This window comes from Sinohyriopsis cumingii, chromosome 1 (genome assembly GCF_028554795.1).
Source record: "Sinohyriopsis cumingii isolate HCF-2022 chromosome 1, ASM2855479v2, whole genome shotgun sequence".
NCBI classification, from domain to species: domain Eukaryota; kingdom Metazoa; phylum Mollusca; class Bivalvia; order Unionida; family Unionidae; genus Sinohyriopsis; species Sinohyriopsis cumingii.
The window spans coordinates 26,135,125-26,152,269 of NC_142961.1; the positions used below are offsets into that span (position 1 = coordinate 26,135,125).

The 17,145-nt window shown below is 39.0% G+C and overlaps 1 protein-coding gene across 1 annotated transcript in view; it reads left to right on the top strand.

The window, feature by feature from the left end:
- LOC149806573 (phosphatidylinositol 3-kinase regulatory subunit alpha-like) overlaps positions 1–17,145 on the top strand; it is a 50,919-nt gene that overhangs the window by 20,561 nt on the left and 13,213 nt on the right. The window contains exon 6 of the mRNA XM_089954814.1: positions 2,553–2,677. Coding sequence (XP_089810940.1) covers positions 2,553–2,677 — 125 coding nt within the window. The remainder of the gene's footprint in view (positions 1–2,552; positions 2,678–17,145) is intronic.

Consider the following 17,145-nt stretch of genomic DNA (forward strand, 5'->3'; position numbering starts at 1 on the left):
GCACTTATCGCGCCTTACATGTTTGAACTCCGATGATACAATAGCAACCCAAATGGTATTGACCAACAAAGAGAGGGGGTAGTATGCCATCTATTTTGTTAAGATCAAAGCGTGAAACTGCAGATCATATCTGTGATAATTCATTGCTTTTTACGGTTTCGCTGGTGTTGTTAGGCGTCTTGCACGGTTCCGCTGGCGTTTTTAGGGGTCTTGCAATGAAATTGTCATTGGCTGTATCTAAAAACTCCAAGCTTCGAGTTGGTCTGGACATTGATATTTTCAATACCCACTGAGATGCAGAGCTGATTACCCACTGAGATGCAGAGCTGATTACCCACTGAGATGCAGGGCTGATTACCCACTGAGATGCAAGTCTGATTACCCATTGAGATGCAGGGCTGATTACCCACTGAGATGCAAGTCTGATTACCCACTGAGATGCAGGGCTGATTACCCACTGAGATGCAGGGCTGATTACCCACTAAGATGCAGAGCTGATTACCCACTAAGATGCAGAGCTGATTACCCACTGAGATGCAGGGCTGATTACCCACTGAGATGCAAGTCTGATTACCAACTGAGATGCAGGGCTGATTACCCACTGAGATGCAGGGCTGATTACCCACTGAGATGCAGGGCTGATTACCCACTGAGATGCAGGGCTGATTACACACTGAGATGCAGGGCTGATTACCCACTGAGATACAGGTCTGATTACCCACTGAGATGCAGGGCTGATTACCCACTGAGATGCAAGTCTGATTACCCACTGAGATGCAAGTCTGATTACCCACTGAGATGCAGGGCTGATTACCCACTGAGATGCAGGGCTGATTACCCACTGAGATGCAAGTCTGATTACCCACTGAGATGCAGGGCTGATTACCCACTGAGATGCAGAGCTGATTACCCACTGAGATGCAGAGCTGATTACCCACTGAGATGCAGGGCTGATTACCCACTGAGATGCAAGTCTGATTACCCACTGAGATGCAGGGCTGATTACCCACTGAGATGCAGGGCTGATTACACACTGAGATGCAAGTCTGATTACCCACTGAGATGCAGGGCTGATTACCCACTAAGATGCAGAGCTGATTACCCACTGAGATGCAAGTCTGATTACCCACTGAGATGCGAGGCTGATTACCCACTGAGATACAGGGCTGATATTTGGAACACAAATTTCAAATTAGATGTTCTACAACCTGGATAAATGGCCTGGTTTTTCACTCCCTATACTAGATTCAAAAGCTTAATGCTGAATAATGAATTTTCACACAATCCCATTTCCTCGCAACGTAGAGTGTTAACTTTAAACCGAGCATATTTATGTTCTGTAAGCTAAGGCGCTTTATGTAGCGTTTCATTAGGTCAGTACATCAGAATGCTCAGTCATGTCGACATTTTCAAATTTGGCCATGATAGCGTTTCTTACTGTTAAAGAATTGTACAGAGTGATGACCTTAGGACTTTACTGGAGTCAATGTCTTTCCACAAACTTGGCCATATGTAACAGACTAAAACCAGAGAACTTGGACATTTTTGCACCGTAGCTGTTATGTACTAATAAACATTGCTTATAGCAGCCTGTGTCGGCAAATCCTTTGGTGTATTGTAATGGTAATTGTTTGCCATACATTCTTCAAATATATCTTGCATTATCTATGTGACAGTGAATTCTCTCAGAGTCCAATTCATATGCACCTGCTGTCCTTTAGGTGCATTTTTGTGGCTGTTTTTTCTTCTCTCGTCAAGTCCGGTTTTATCAGCGATTCTGGTCTCGCTGTCATCGTATTTTATCTCGTATTTCTCCGTCCAGTTTCGAAGTTAGAACCAGGATTTGTGGCAGATGGGATACAAAGGTGTGATCTGTCATCTTACTTAACTTCACTAATTATATTATCTCACAGCATTTCATGGTCCTATGTCACCAGCATCTTATGTCAGTTTTTATCTGTCTGTATAAGTTGAATACATTTATTTGATTAAGAACCTCCGATTTCCTATTTCAACTCTTCGAGCTCCACTGATGATGTTTTTATAGGCAATGCAAGGGAATTGTATGTCTTTTCCTTGCTTAAATCTCGCAAATCAAACCTACTGTATTTCCTGGCGTAATAGTAAAGAAACATGAAATTTACATGTTATCTTCGAGCGATTTTCTTTCTTTTAATTTTTCTTATATCTCTTGGAGAACCAAGGGCTGTTGATGTTCTTCTTCTTCGTCATCATTAATTTCTTGTGAATCTTGAATGTCCATTTTGTCCAAAAAATGTACATGGAAAAACATTAAAGAAACATTTAAATTCAATCCCGTGACTTAAGTTTGCAAAGGGAAATCATCTAAATTAATCGTCTATCGGTGCTTACGCTTCAAAAACATTGGTCCTGTAAATTTGTCCAGGGATGCTGTACAACTGTGTGCATTTTGTATGTGTTTTATCTAGTATTTCCAAGATGATCAATTTTCTAATATAAAGCGAATTTAATTTGTTGTGTTGTTTATATCTCATTCACTTCAGGCAATTTTTATTTATTCATCCATGTAGAGAACAGAAGATATTACCGTCTCGATGAAGGCATGTCAAAAAACAATAGATATATTAAACGAGCAGATCAATTTGCATCAGCAAAGTAAAGAAAAGTTGAGATTGGATAGAGCAGCCATTGACGGGTAAACTTATCACTTCAGTGTGAAATCTGCAAGCTTCTCTCGATTTTATAAATCTAACGAGCTTTCTCGGCATTAATCATACATATATATCCAAAATCATCCGAATATACACATCTGTTTAGTTTATCCATATCGTATATACCACACTAACGGAACCTGTGCCCTTTGATGTCTTACACCTGTCAACTTTTTGAATAATTTTTTTACGATTTTTAGGACAATTAATAAAACGTTCTATGTTTGAATAACTGTAAAGAAATTCTATAAATTAACAGGATATGAAATGGCGCTTACAGACTGAAGTGCGTAAGACACAAGCGTAGAGCTTCCGATAGTGTATCCTACTTTTTGTATATAAAACGGAAATAAAGACGCTGTATCTGCAAGGAAACGGTGGTCTCTGTATATTCCAGATTTCGTTAGTAGTAAGGTGGGATACATTAGCGACAATGGGAATTAGCATCACAGACCCCCCTGGGTCAGATTAGCGACAATGGAAATTTAACATGGCGAAAAATCGTGGGTCAGATTAGCGACAAGGGAAATTAACATGGGAAATAGTCTTGGGCCACTCTAGCCTCAAGGGAAATTGAACATGGAGAAAAAGTCTTGGGCCACTCTAGCCTCAAGGGGAATTGAACATGGGGGAATAAAGTGTGGGACTGTCTAGCGTCAAGGGAAATTGAACATGGTGGGATTGTCTAGGGACAATGATGGTAGAGGGTCAAACACAACAGAGACAGAGACATACATGCAATAGTACAAGCGTGAGATTTATATATAAAACATTACCAAGACCTGAAATCTTGCTGGGGTGTTCAAAAATTTGCATAATTGTAATGATGCTATAAATAGCTATAATCAAGGAAATGCTCAACGACAAAATGGATGTGACTAAAAGTAACGCTAAAATGACGAAATTGTCCCAGAATTTAAAGGAAAATAACATATCCCCGAAAATTAAGTTACAACGGTTTAGAATAAAATGGATAAAATTAGTAACTACTTACAAAATCAACTTGTGTGACGATCGTCGATAAACACCCATGTATCCATTTATAGCTATAATCAGCTAAAATTCCTATGAAATTCCACTATCTATTTATAGCTCCAACTTGTGGGTTATTCCTTTGGAAAATCCCACTATCTTTTTATAGCCTCAGCTTGAGTGACGTTCCTGTTTATGAATTCTAGTATATATGTATAGCTACAAAATGTGGAAATCCCCAAGTCGATATTTATAGTCTCAAAATTTCCAGCGTCAGTGACGTCACTGTACTGAACACTAGGGGATAAATGGCAACAGTGTTGCAAGTGGCTGACCTGAATACGCGCTACTGTAGGTAGGTAGGTAGAGTGTATCTGATAGGGATCAAGTGAGTTTTATAGGGACAAACAGAGACCAATACACACACACACACAACATACGCGCGCAGACACACTCACACACACACACAGAGGGAAGAGGAAAAAACAAACCCCAAATATACTATCAACACAGAAGGGAGATAATACAAACCCCAAATAAACTATCCACACAAACGTACGCGAACGCATACAAACCCCAAATATACTATCAACACAGAAGGGAGATAATATAAACCCCAAATAAACTATCCACACAAACGTACGCGAACGCATACAAACCCCAAATATACTATCAACACAGAAGGAGATAATACAAACCCCAAATAAACTATCCACACAAATGTACGCGAACGCATACAAACCCAAAATATACTATCCACACAACGTCGCTAACGCATACAAACTCCAAATATGCTATCCACACTCGGGAGGAAGAAGAAAAAACAACCAAATATACGATCTACACAACGTACGCGAACACACACACACACACACACACACACACACACACACACACACAGGGAAGAGGAAAAAACAAACCCCAAATATACTATCAACACAAAAGGGAGATAATACAAACCCCAAATAAACTATCCACACAAACGTACGCGAACGCATACAAACCCCAAATACACTATCAACACAGAAGGGAGATAATACAAACCCAAAATAAACTATCCACACAAACGTACGCGAACGCATACAAACCCCAAATATACTATCAACACAGAAGGAGATAATACAAACCCCAAATAAACTATCCACACAAACGTACGCGAACGCATACAAACCCAAAATATACTATGCACACAACGTTGCTAACGCATACAAACTCCAAATATGCTATCCACACTCGGGAGGAAGAAGAAAAAACAACCAAATATACGATCTACACAACGTACGCGAACACACACACACACACACACACACACACAGAGGGAAGAGGAAAAAACAAACCCCAAATATACTATCAACACAGAAGGGAGATAATACAAACCCCAAATAAACTATCCACACAAACGTACGCGAACGCATACAAACCCCAAATATACTATCAACACAGAAAAGAGATAATACAAACCCCAAATAAACTATCCACACAAACGTACGCGAACGCATACAAACCCCAAATATACTATCAACACAGAAGGAGATAATACAAACCCCAAATAAACTATCCACACAAATGTACGCGAACGCATACAAACCCAAAATATACTATCCACACAACATCGCTAACGCATACAAACTCCAAATATGCTATCCACACTCGGGAGGAAGAAGAAAAAACAACCAAATATACGATCTACACAACGTACGCGAACACACACACACACACAGAGGGAAGAGGAAAAAACAAACCCCAAATATACTATCAACACAAAAGGGAGATAATACAAACCCCAAATAAACTATCCACACAAACGTACGCGAACGCATACAAACCCCAAATACACTATCAACACAGAAGGGAGATAATACAAACCCCAAATAAACTATCCACACAAAAGTACGCGAACGCATACAAACCCCAAATATACTATCCACACAAGGTCGCTAACGCATACAAACCGCAAATATACTATCCACACTCGGGAGGAAGAAGAAGAAAAACAACCAAATATGTGATCTACACAACGTACGCGAACACACACACACACACACACACACACACACACACACACACACACACGCACACCACAGAGGGAAGAAGAAGAAAACCATTATACACTATCCACACGCAGTGAAGAAATAACCCTTTATATATATACTATCAACAGAGAGTGAAGAAAATAACCCATTATATTCCATCAACACAGAGTGAAGAAGAAAAAGTTTTTTGAAAGCACCTAAGCCCTCACCTGCAATGACCAACTCTGCCAAACACCTACACCCCACCCACCCCCACTCCCAACACTACAAAACCCATTTAACCCGTTATTTTATGGCATCAGTGTGTGATTTAGGAAACATCAAGACACAAAATGATGGACGAATAGACTGACTATTGATTACGGACTTGCATGCCTAAAGAGCGTGCGTGAAGGAAAACATCCTTCCATTTCAATTCTAACTAAAAAATGATCCAGAGGGATAGAGAGAGGTGAAAGAGCACAATTTCATAAAGTTTGAGTAAAAACAAAACACGCCATCCTTATTATACAATGTCAAGACCAAGAGACACTTACGTTTTCTTTCTGGTCTATTCTCTTTTAGAAGGTAGTATGAAATTTCACATCAGGGCCAACGCATCGGCTCACATTGTCAATTTTTCCATTTCCATGTTTTTACTGGCACAAGTTCTTCATCATCTTCAATTTCTTCTTCTTCTGAATCCCTCTTCTCTGTTTCGTCTTGTTTTTGTTTCTTCTCTTTTCACGTAGGGCACTCTGAATTTCAGTGTCCTTTCTCCTGACAACGATATTAGGTATCTTGACTTTTGTCTCTCTTTCTTAGACGAAGCAGGTATTCTGGAGACAAATACCCATTTACCTTTGCAGATATAGCAAACTTCATTAGCACTTACACACTTTCGTATGACTCTCATCAAATCAACGACCAAAAGAGTAAGTTTTGTTGCCACTTTCGCATGTGAATTATGCTTTCGTATGACTTTTAGCAAATATTTGACCAGCAGGTCGATCTGTGCTGACTCTTCCATCTTCTTGATCGTTTGAGAGCGGAATGAATACTCTGACGCTAAGACACTCTCCTTATATACATGGACCTGCTGCGTATGAAACCTAGTCAAATGTAATTTTGCAATAAGATGAAACGATTTCATTGAGGAAGTAAAAAGCAATGATGTACCGTATCGCCTCACACAAAACCTGAAGTTTTAGTTCAAATCCGTGTCAGCGATTTCGAAGACGACATAACTGAGCTTTAATCAATGCTCTCCAATTATGCCACAAAACCACGAGTCCTGATTCACGCCAAAAGAAATTTCGTTCGGTCCATAAAAAATAGTATCACATCTGAGAAACGCAAAAACGAACTTCCAGAAAACTGAGAACGACGGCTTACACCTACAACGTAAATGTGAGTTCAAGTAGTGCGTAAAACTTAGTCAAATTAGATTTTTATAGTCAAGACGAAACGATCTCTTTTCGAACAAGAAAGCAGACACCAAGCGACAATGGCGATCCGTGTCACACAACACTTTTCAAAATGTATATTATCAGAGGTTTGTTCTAGCGATCTGCACGGTTAAATTAAATGTTGATGTATTTTGCAATAAGACGGACACAATTTCCATGGGATCGCCCATGGTACGATTGTTCGTGCATTAGTTTAATTTTTAAAAATATTTTTTTATATAAATCGCCTTTAGGATAGACCCAGTAAAGCATGACCATTCTCGTCACTGTCTGAATAGCTACTCAAGTCAATTCGAAGCGAACGCGGTAAGAAAATAAGTATAGCCAATGAAATGGCTTACAACGGGTGATGCATTGTTTTGTTCTAGGGCTGTGTGGCTTAATAATCCCCATGTTCTTGCGTTGTTACCATTACAGTGCAGACAGACTGAAATGTGAACTTACAAGCCTTCTTTGTGTGTGTTGTACCATTTCCTCTTACCACATCAAAATACTGAGCGTCACAGTATTGGTTCGCGTTTTCAAGCTGACCATTTTTTTATATCTCACTTAAACATTTCGACATAAACACTCACATCGGTAGAGTCAGAACAGACGTGTTACAGTATTGAGGGGCATGTTATCTTTTCTTTTTCAAACTAATAAATTTGGGGTTTGTATGAAGTAAAGAACCGAAAGTACAGTGAAACTCAAGGATGATGACCCAATCTGTCTGTCTATTGATGCGTCTATTTACTTAAGAAGAAATATGACCTCTAAAACACAAAGAGATACGGCAAGCATGATTAGATTAAACACAACGATGTTTTCCTTCACGCCCGTGTAATTTAGAGTTTCAATCGTCTTTGAAGACAAACTTGGTCTTCTTTTGTAGGGCTTGAAATAATAAAAAAAAAACTGAAAAATCTTAAGCACTTTGCTATAGATAATTTCATCAACAGACCAAACAACATAAATACCGTTACAACAATATAAAGCCTTAAATCTTCTATCAAAAAGAAATGCATGAAAAAAATTAAAGATTAACGATAACTAACCAATGAAACCGAATTTAACAAAGGCAATGACATGTGAAGAAATGCCTCTCACTTTGGAAAGGTAGGCGAATGTACTCTGTCATGCACCGTCAACTTGAAAAAAATTATAAACAGAGAGAAACCTGAATTCAAAATTCAGTTGTTTCTTTTTCTTCAAAATTATTTCGTTTCTTTATTCTTTTTTTTTTTGGAACAAATCTAAGCACTAATATAGAGTGGAAAAGGGAAAATGCACATACAAGCTTTGATATTTCTGAAAAAAGGAGGGGATATTCCTAACGTTCATAACCACCTATATATGCTTGGACTTGTCTGTGACTTATCCACAAAACAAGATATACATATTTCTGGTCAAGCTGCAAGTGTGTGCGTGTTTTTGAAAATGGTAAAAATTGGATATACAATTTTCTCGTCACACTTATAAAGTGAAGAGTCTGTGCAAGTGTCAAAAGCCAAAGTCATATAAGTTTTGTATTTTGTACGGCTTGTAAAGATTTCTACTTTAGAAAATGTGAAGTATCACAAGTTATTATCACAAACAGAAGTGGAACATAGGGGCTTGCAAGAAAGAAAATAACCCAGACAGTTGGTGTCATCAAGAGTGCTAGAGACGGTACCCGAACTTGCTTGCCTGCTTACTTGAATTAAAGTGATTTTCGCTCTAATGGAGCATGTATCACTGGTTTAATAACGCACCGCGTGATTTTTAATTACTCCTGGGGAAGGAAAGAGAGCCTCATCCCCCAGGCTTTTATGTACTCACAGACTATTTTTAAATTTAGCCACTCAGGTGTAGGACTAACTAGTCCTTAACAACCTGACTGAAAGACTTTAAACATGAGTGGGAATTGTCTCACCACACACTCATTTTTCTGTCCGAGCGTGGTAAAGGAGGAAAAAGGTGCTCAGCAAGACAGCCATGGATGTTAAGTACTCACCAAAACGCTAGCCCGTACTTATTTCAAATCAAGTCCCGTTTTTGCTAATGGACAATAAAAGGTACCAATAATGTGTTAACCACCTGTGCAATTAGTTCAAATCTAACGAGTCTGTTAAATTTCCTACTTCCTAACATATCTGTCTAATATTAGTACTTAGTGTACATAAAAATAGCCATACTGATCTTATTTTAAATTATTATGTCTAAGCGACATATACCAGTTTGGTCACTGTTAGGTTTAAAAAGTTAAGTTTGTTGTGGTGTTCCAATGGGTCAAGTTTGTTTCGAGAATAGTTTAGTCAAGGAGGGATACCAAGCCAAATATGGTTCCCTATTTAATAAAAAGCAATCTTTTGGAGCCCTAAAAAAAGTCTGTTTTTTCTGTTAGAAGGTAACACGTCTCTCTTTTGCTTTCACGTTCTTTCCCGCACTCCTAGTCTCATGATTCTTGATATCAGGAAATGCGTAGCCATGATGGGCGGTAATGTAAGCAGCGGTTTCTACCAGTTGACTGAGGGGGTATCCAGTGTAGGCTTGTCTGTAGAATTGGGGAAGAACTCTGACCCCTAATCCCCATTGAGAAGGTCTTGGTTTAAAGGTGTCTAGAGATTTGTAGGCAACGTATTGTATGTCTGTAATAAACTGCCCTGCTATGTTGACGTCATACAATGCTTGATCTAGCCCCATTTCGGTGTACTTCTCAACGAGGGTCAGCGTCCCCCTCCTCCTCAATCGCCTCAATTTCTTCTTCTGGTTCTAATACTAATTCTTCAGTTGAGGTAGATAGTCACTTTTGAATTCAAAATTGTTGTGTTGTGTTGTGTCTCCAGTCTGTCCATCCATTGTCGACTCATCTTCCTACGAGGATGTGCTCAAGATAAGCCAAGTTGAACGAAGCCTATGTGAATTTGCATAGGGTCATGACAAGTCTGATACCGAGACCTGAAGAGATAGACAATATCATAATGTTGAAAGTCACTGAAGACCTGAAAGAAGAGTTCTTCAAGGAGGAATTCAAGAAGGAGAAAGAAGAATGGACGGAGAAGTACAGACTTCATAAACAGCAGAGAGAGCAGCAACAGCAGCAGCAGCATGAACCTGGCAGAGGCTTTGTTAACAGTTTTATCGACACCAAAGAGTTCTTCTTCTCTTTCCGAAGAAGCAGACCTTATCCTGTGAGAAAGCCTGTCTTCAGAGGAGGCCGTCATCTTATAACCTAAGCGATCGCCATAGCTTCAACTTCCCCAAAAAAAATTTCAGGGCTACCCCATACTCTCGAAAAGAAATCACATTCCATTGCCTATGATACGTTAGTCAGTTAGAAGAAAAAATACAGAAGTGAGTCTATCAGCACATGATTTCTTTATCTTGGTTAGAAAGTGTGACTCTAAGTTGTTCGTTTCCGTCGCTTATCAAACTTTTAAAAATAGTAATGTTCTGTAAAAAGTGAATGAGTGTTTCTTTTAGGTCTGTGCGTTTTGTTTTCTTTTGTTGGTGATAATATGGATAATTTAAGTTCGGGTACAACGAAATTTAAAGAATTAGGTCCAGAACTCGGTGTGGAGGGAAGAAATATACGCAACAGCAGCGGGAGCAAGAAATGCAGACCTAGCCAGTTAGCACTCCACCCACCTCGAGAACACAAATAACAGCTAGTCAACAGCCGACTATACCTAACAAACAACCCGTCCCGGAAAGAGTGTTGGCAAAACAAAGGTCCAATTATGTTACACAAACGGTATGGCAAACTCAAATGTAATTATCGGAAGCACTGCGTTCTTTTCTCACTCCGATACTACAGGCAATCTCAGCTGAAAGAACAACTACAACAACAATAACAGCGACAGACACCATAGCAGCGGATTTTAAACTATCTACCTCAACTGAAGAATTAGTATCAGAACCAGAAGAGGAAATTGAGGCGATTGAGGAGGAGGGGGACGCTGACCCTCGTTGAGAAGTACACCGAAATGGGGCTAGATCAAGCATTGTATGACGTCAACATAGCAGGGCAGTTTATTACAGACATACAATACGTTGCCTACAAATCTCTAGACACCTTTAAACCAAGACCTTCTCAATGGGGATTAGGGGTCAGAGTTCTTCCCCAATTCTACAGACAAGCCTACACTGGATACCCCCTCAGTCAACTGGTAGAAATCGCTGCTTACATTACCGCCCATCATGGCTACGCATTTCCTGATATCAAGAATCATGAGACTAGGAGTGCGGGAAAGAACGTGAAAGCAAAAGAGAGACGTGTTACCTTCTAACAGAAAAAACAGACTTTTTTTAGGGCTCCAAAAGATTGCTTTTTATTAAATAGGGAACCATATTTGGCTTGGTATCCCTCCTTGACTAAACTATTCTCGAAACAAACTTGACCCATTGGAACACCACAACAAACTTAACTTTTTAAACCTAACAGTGACCAAACTGGTATATGTCGCTTAGACATAATAATTTAAAATAAGATCAGTATGGCTATTTTTATGTACACTAAGTACTAATATTAGACAGATATGTTAGGAAGTAGGAAATTTAACAGACTCGTTAGATTTGAACTAATTGCACAGGTGGTTAACACATTATTGATACCTTTTATTGTCCATTAGCAAAAACGGGACTTGATTTGAAATAAGTACGGGCTAGCGTTTTGGTGAGTACTTAACATCCATGGCTGTCTTGCTGAGCACCTTTTTCCTCCTTTACCACGCTCGGACAGAAAAATGAGTGTGTGGTGAGACAATTCCCACTCATGTTTAAAGTCTTTCAGTCAGGTTGTTAAGGACTAGTTAGTCCTACACCTGAGTGGCTAAATTTAAAAATAGTCTGTGAGTACATAAAAGCCTGGGGGATGAGGCTCTCTTTCCTTCCCCAGGAGTAATTAAAAATCACGCGGTGCGTTATTAAACCAGTGATACATGCTCCATTAGAGCGAAAATCACTTTAATTCAAGTAAGCAGGCAAGCAAGTTCGGGTACCGTCTCTAGCACTCTTGATGACACCAACTGTCTGGGTTATTTTCTTTCTTGCAAGCCCCTATGTTCCACTTCTGTTTGTGATAATAACTTGTGATACTTCACATTTTCTAAAGTAGAAATCTTTACAAGCCGTACAAAATACAAAACTTATATGACTTTGGCTTTTGACACTTGCACAGACTCTTCACTTTATAAGTGTGACGAGAAAATTGTATATCCAATTTTTACCATTTTCAAAAACACGCACACACTTGCAGCTTGACCAGAAATATGTATATCTTGTTTTGTGGATAAGTCACAGACAAGTCCAAGCATATATAGGTGGTTATGAACGTTAGGAATATCCCCTCCTTTTTTCAGAAATATCAAAGCTTGTATGTGCATTTTCCCTTTTCCACTCTATATTAGTGCTTAGATTTGTTCCAAAAAAAAAAAGAATAAAGAAACGAAATAATTTTGAAGAAAAAGAAACAACTGAATTTTGAATTCAGGTTTCTCTCTGTTTATAATTTTTTTCAAGTTGACGGTGCATGACAGAGTACATTCGCCTACCTTTCCAAAGTGAGAGGCATTTCTTCACATGTCATTGCCTTTGTTAAATTCGGTTTCATTGGTTAGTTATCGTTAATCTTTAATTTTTTTCATGCATTTCTTTTTGATAGAAGATTTAAGGCTTTATATTGTTGTAACGGTATTTATGTTGTTTGGTCTGTTGATGAAATTATCTATAGCAAAGTGCTTAAGATTTTTCAGTTTTTTTTTTATTATTTCAAGCCCTACAAAAGAAGACCAAGTTTGTCTTCAAAGACGATTGAAACTCTAAATTACACGGGCGTGAAGGAAAACATCGTTGTGTTTAATCTAATCATGCTTGCCGTATCTCTTTGTGTTTTAGAGGTCATATTTCTTCTTAAGTAAATAGACGCATCAATAGACAGACAGATTGGGTCATCATCCTTGAGTTTCACTGTACTTTCGGTTCTTTACTTCATACAAACCCCAAATTTATTAGTTTGAAAAAGAAAAGATAACATGCCCCTCAATACTGTAACACGTCTGTTCTGACTCTACCGATGTGAGTGTTTATGTCGAAATGTTTAAGTGAGATATAAAAAAATGGTCAGCTTGAAAACGCGAACCAATACTGTGACGCTCAGTATTTTGATGTGGTAAGAGGAAATGGTACAACACACACAAAGAAGGCTTGTAAGTTCACATTTCAGTCTGTCTGCACTGTAATGGTAACAACGCAAGAACATGGGGATTATTAAGCCACACAGCCCTAGAACAAAACAATGCATCACCCGTTGTAAGCCATTTCATTGGCTATACTTATTTTCTTACCGCGTTCGCTTCGAATTGACTTGAGTAGCTATTCAGACAGTGACGAGAATGGCCATGCTTTACTGGGTCTATCCTATAGGCGATTTATATAAAAAAATATTTTTAAAAATTAAACTAATGCACGAACAATCGTACCGTGGGCGATCCCATGGAAATTGTGTCCGTCTTATTGCAAAATACATCAACATTTAATTTAACCGTGCAGATCGCTAGAACAAACCTCTGATAATATACATTTTGAAAAGTGTTGTGTGACACGGATCGCCATTGTCGCTTGGTGTCTGCTTTCTTGTTCGAAAAGAGATCGTTTCGTCTTGACTATAAAAATCTAATTTGACTAAGTTTTACGCACTACTTGAACTCACATTTACGTTGTAGGTGTAAGCCGTCGTTCTCAGTTTTCTGGAAGTTCGTTTTTGCGTTTCTCAGATGTGATACTATTTTTTATGGACCGAACGAAATTTCTTTTGGCGTGAATCAGGACTCGTGGTTTTGTGGCATAATTGGAGAGCATTGATTAAAGCTCAGTTATGTCGTCTTCGAAATCGCTGACACGGATTTGAACTAAAACTTCAGGTTTTGTGTGAGGCGATACGGTACATCATTGCTTTTTACTTCCTCAATGAAATCGTTTCATCTTATTGCAAAATTACATTTGACTAGGTTTCATACGCAGCAGGTCCATGTATATAAGGAGAGTGTCTTAGCGTCAGAGTATTCATTCCGCTCTCAAACGATCAAGAAGATGGAAGAGTCAGCACAGATCGACCTGCTGGTCAAATATTTGCTAAAAGTCATACGAAAGCATAATTCACATGCGAAAGTGGCAACAAAACTTACTCTTTTGGTCGTTGATTTGATGAGAGTCATACGAAAGTGTGTAAGTGCTAATGAAGTTTGCTATATCTGCAAAGGTAAATGGGTATTTGTCTCCAGAATACCTGCTTCGTCTAAGAAAGAGAGACAAAAGTCAAGATACCTAATATCGTTGTCAGGAGAAAGGACACTGAAATTCAGAGTGCCCTACGTGAAAAGAGAAGAAACAAAAACAAGACGAAACAGAGAAGAGGGATTCAGAAGAAGAAGAAATTGAAGATGATGAAGAACTTGTGCCAGTAAAAACATGGAAATGGAAAAATTGACAATGTGAGCCGATGCGTTGGCCCTGATGTGAAATTTCATACTACCTTCTAAAAGAGAATAGACCAGAAAGAAAACGTAAGTGTCTCTTGGTCTTGACATTGTATAATAAGGATGGCGTGTTTTGTTTTTACTCAAACTTTATGAAATTGTGCTCTTTCACCTCTCTCTATCCCTCTGGATCATTTTTTAGTTAGAATTGAAATGGAAGGATGTTTTCCTTCACGCACGCTCTTTAGGCATGCAAGTCCGTAAACAATAGTCAGTCTATTCGTCCATCATTTTGTGTCTTGATGTTTCCTAAATCACACACTGATGCCATAAAATAACGGGTTAAATGGGTTTTGTAGTGTTGGGAGTGGGGGTGGGGTGGGGTGGGGTGTAGGTGTTTGGCAGAGTTGGTCATTGCAGGTGAGGGCTTAGGTGCTTTCAAAAAACTTTTTCTTCTTCACTCTGTGTTGATGGAATATAATGGGTTATTTTCTTCACTCTCTGTTGATAGTATATATATAAAGGGTTATTTCTTCACTGCGTGTGGATAGTGTATAATGGTTTTCTTCTTCTTCCCTCTGTGGTGTGCGTGTGTGTGTGTGTGTGTGTGTTCGCGTACGTTGTGTAGATCACATATTTGGTTGTTTTTCTTCTTCTTCCTCCCGAGTGTGGATAGTATATTTGCGGTTTGTATGCGTTAGCGACCTTGTGTGGATAGTATATTTGGGGTTTGTATGCGTTCGCGTACTTTTGTGTGGATAGTTTATTTGGGGTTTGTATTATCTCCCTTCTGTGTTGATAGTGTATTTGGGGTTTGTATGCGTTCGCGTACGTTTGTGTGGATAGTTTATTTGGGGTTTGTATTATCTCCCTTTTGTGTTGATAGTATATTTGGGGTTTGTTTTTTCCTCTTCCCTCTGTGTGTGTGTGTGTGTGTGTGTTCGCGTACGTTGTGTAGATCGTATATTTGGTTGTTTTTTCTTCTTCCTCCCGAGTGTGGATAGCATATTTGGAGTTTGTATGCGTTAGCAACGTTGTGTGGATAGTATATTTTGGGTTTGTATGCGTTCGCGTACATTTGTGTGGATAGTTTATTTGGGGTTTGTATTATCTCCTTCTGTGTTGATAGTATATTTGGGGTTTGTATGCGTTCGCGTACGTTTGTGTGGATAGTTTATTTGGGGTTTGTATTATCTCCCTTCTGTGTTGATAGTATATTTGGGGTTTGTATGCGTTCGCGTACGTTTGTGTGGATAGTTTATTTGGGGTTTGTATTATCTCCCTTCTGTGTTGATAGTATATTTGGGGTTTGTTTTTTCCTCTTCCCTCTGTGTGTGTGTGTGTGTGTGTGTGTGTGTGTGTGTGTGTGTGTTCGCGTACGTTGTGTAGATCGTATATTTGGTTGTTTTTTCTTCTTCCTCCCGAGTGTGGATAGCATATTTGGAGTTTGTATGCGTTAGCAACGTTGTGTGGATAGTATATTTTGGGTTTGTATGCGTTCGCGTACGTTTGTGTGGATAGTTTATTTGGGGTTTGTATTATCTCCTTCTGTGTTGATAGTATATTTGGGGTTTGTATGCGTTCGCGTACGTTTGTGTGGATAGTTTATTTGGGGTTTGTATTATCTCCCTTCTGTGTTGATAGTATATTTGGGGTTTGTATGCGTTCGCGTACGTTTGTGTGGATAGTTTATTTGGGGTTTGTACTATCTCCTTCTGTGTTGATAGTATATTTGGGGTTTGTACGCGTTCGGGTACGTTTGTGTGGATAGTTTATTTGGGGTTTGTATTATCTCCCTTCTGTGTTGATAGTATATTTGGGGTTTGTATGCGTTCGCGTACGTTTGTGTGGATAGTTTATTTGGGGTTTGTATTATCTCCCTTTTGTGTTGATAGTATATTTGGGGTTTGTTTTTTCCTCTTCCCTCTGTGTGTGTGTGTGTGTGTGTGTGTGTGTGTGTGTGTGTGTATGTGTGTGTGTTCGCGTACGTTGTGTAGATCGTATATTTGGTTGTTTTTTTTTCTTCCTCCCGAGTGTGGATAGTATATTTGGGGTTTGTTTTTTCCTCTTCCCTCTGTGTGTGTGTGTGTGTGTGTTCGCATACGTTGTGTAGATCGTATATTTGGTTGTTTTTTCTTCTTCCTCCCGAGTGTGTATAGCATATTTGGAGTTTGTACGCGTTAGCGACGTTGTGCGGATAGTATATTTTGGGTTTGTATGCGTTCGCGTACTTTTGTATGGATAGTTTATTTGGGGTTTGTATTATCTCCTTCTGTGTTGATAGTATATTTTGGGTTTGTATGCGTTCGCGTACGTTTGTGTGGATAGTTTATTTGGGGTTTGTATTATCTCCCTTCTATGTTGATAGTATATTTGGGGTTTGTATGCGTTCGCGTACGTTTGTGTGGATAGTTTATTTGGGGTTTGTATTATCTCCCTTCTGTGTTGATAGTATATTTGGGGTTTGTTTTTTCCTCTTTCCTCTGTGTGTATGTGTGTGTGTGTGTGTGTGTGTGTGTTTTTGTATGTGTGTGTGTTCGCGTACGTTGTGTAGATCGTATAT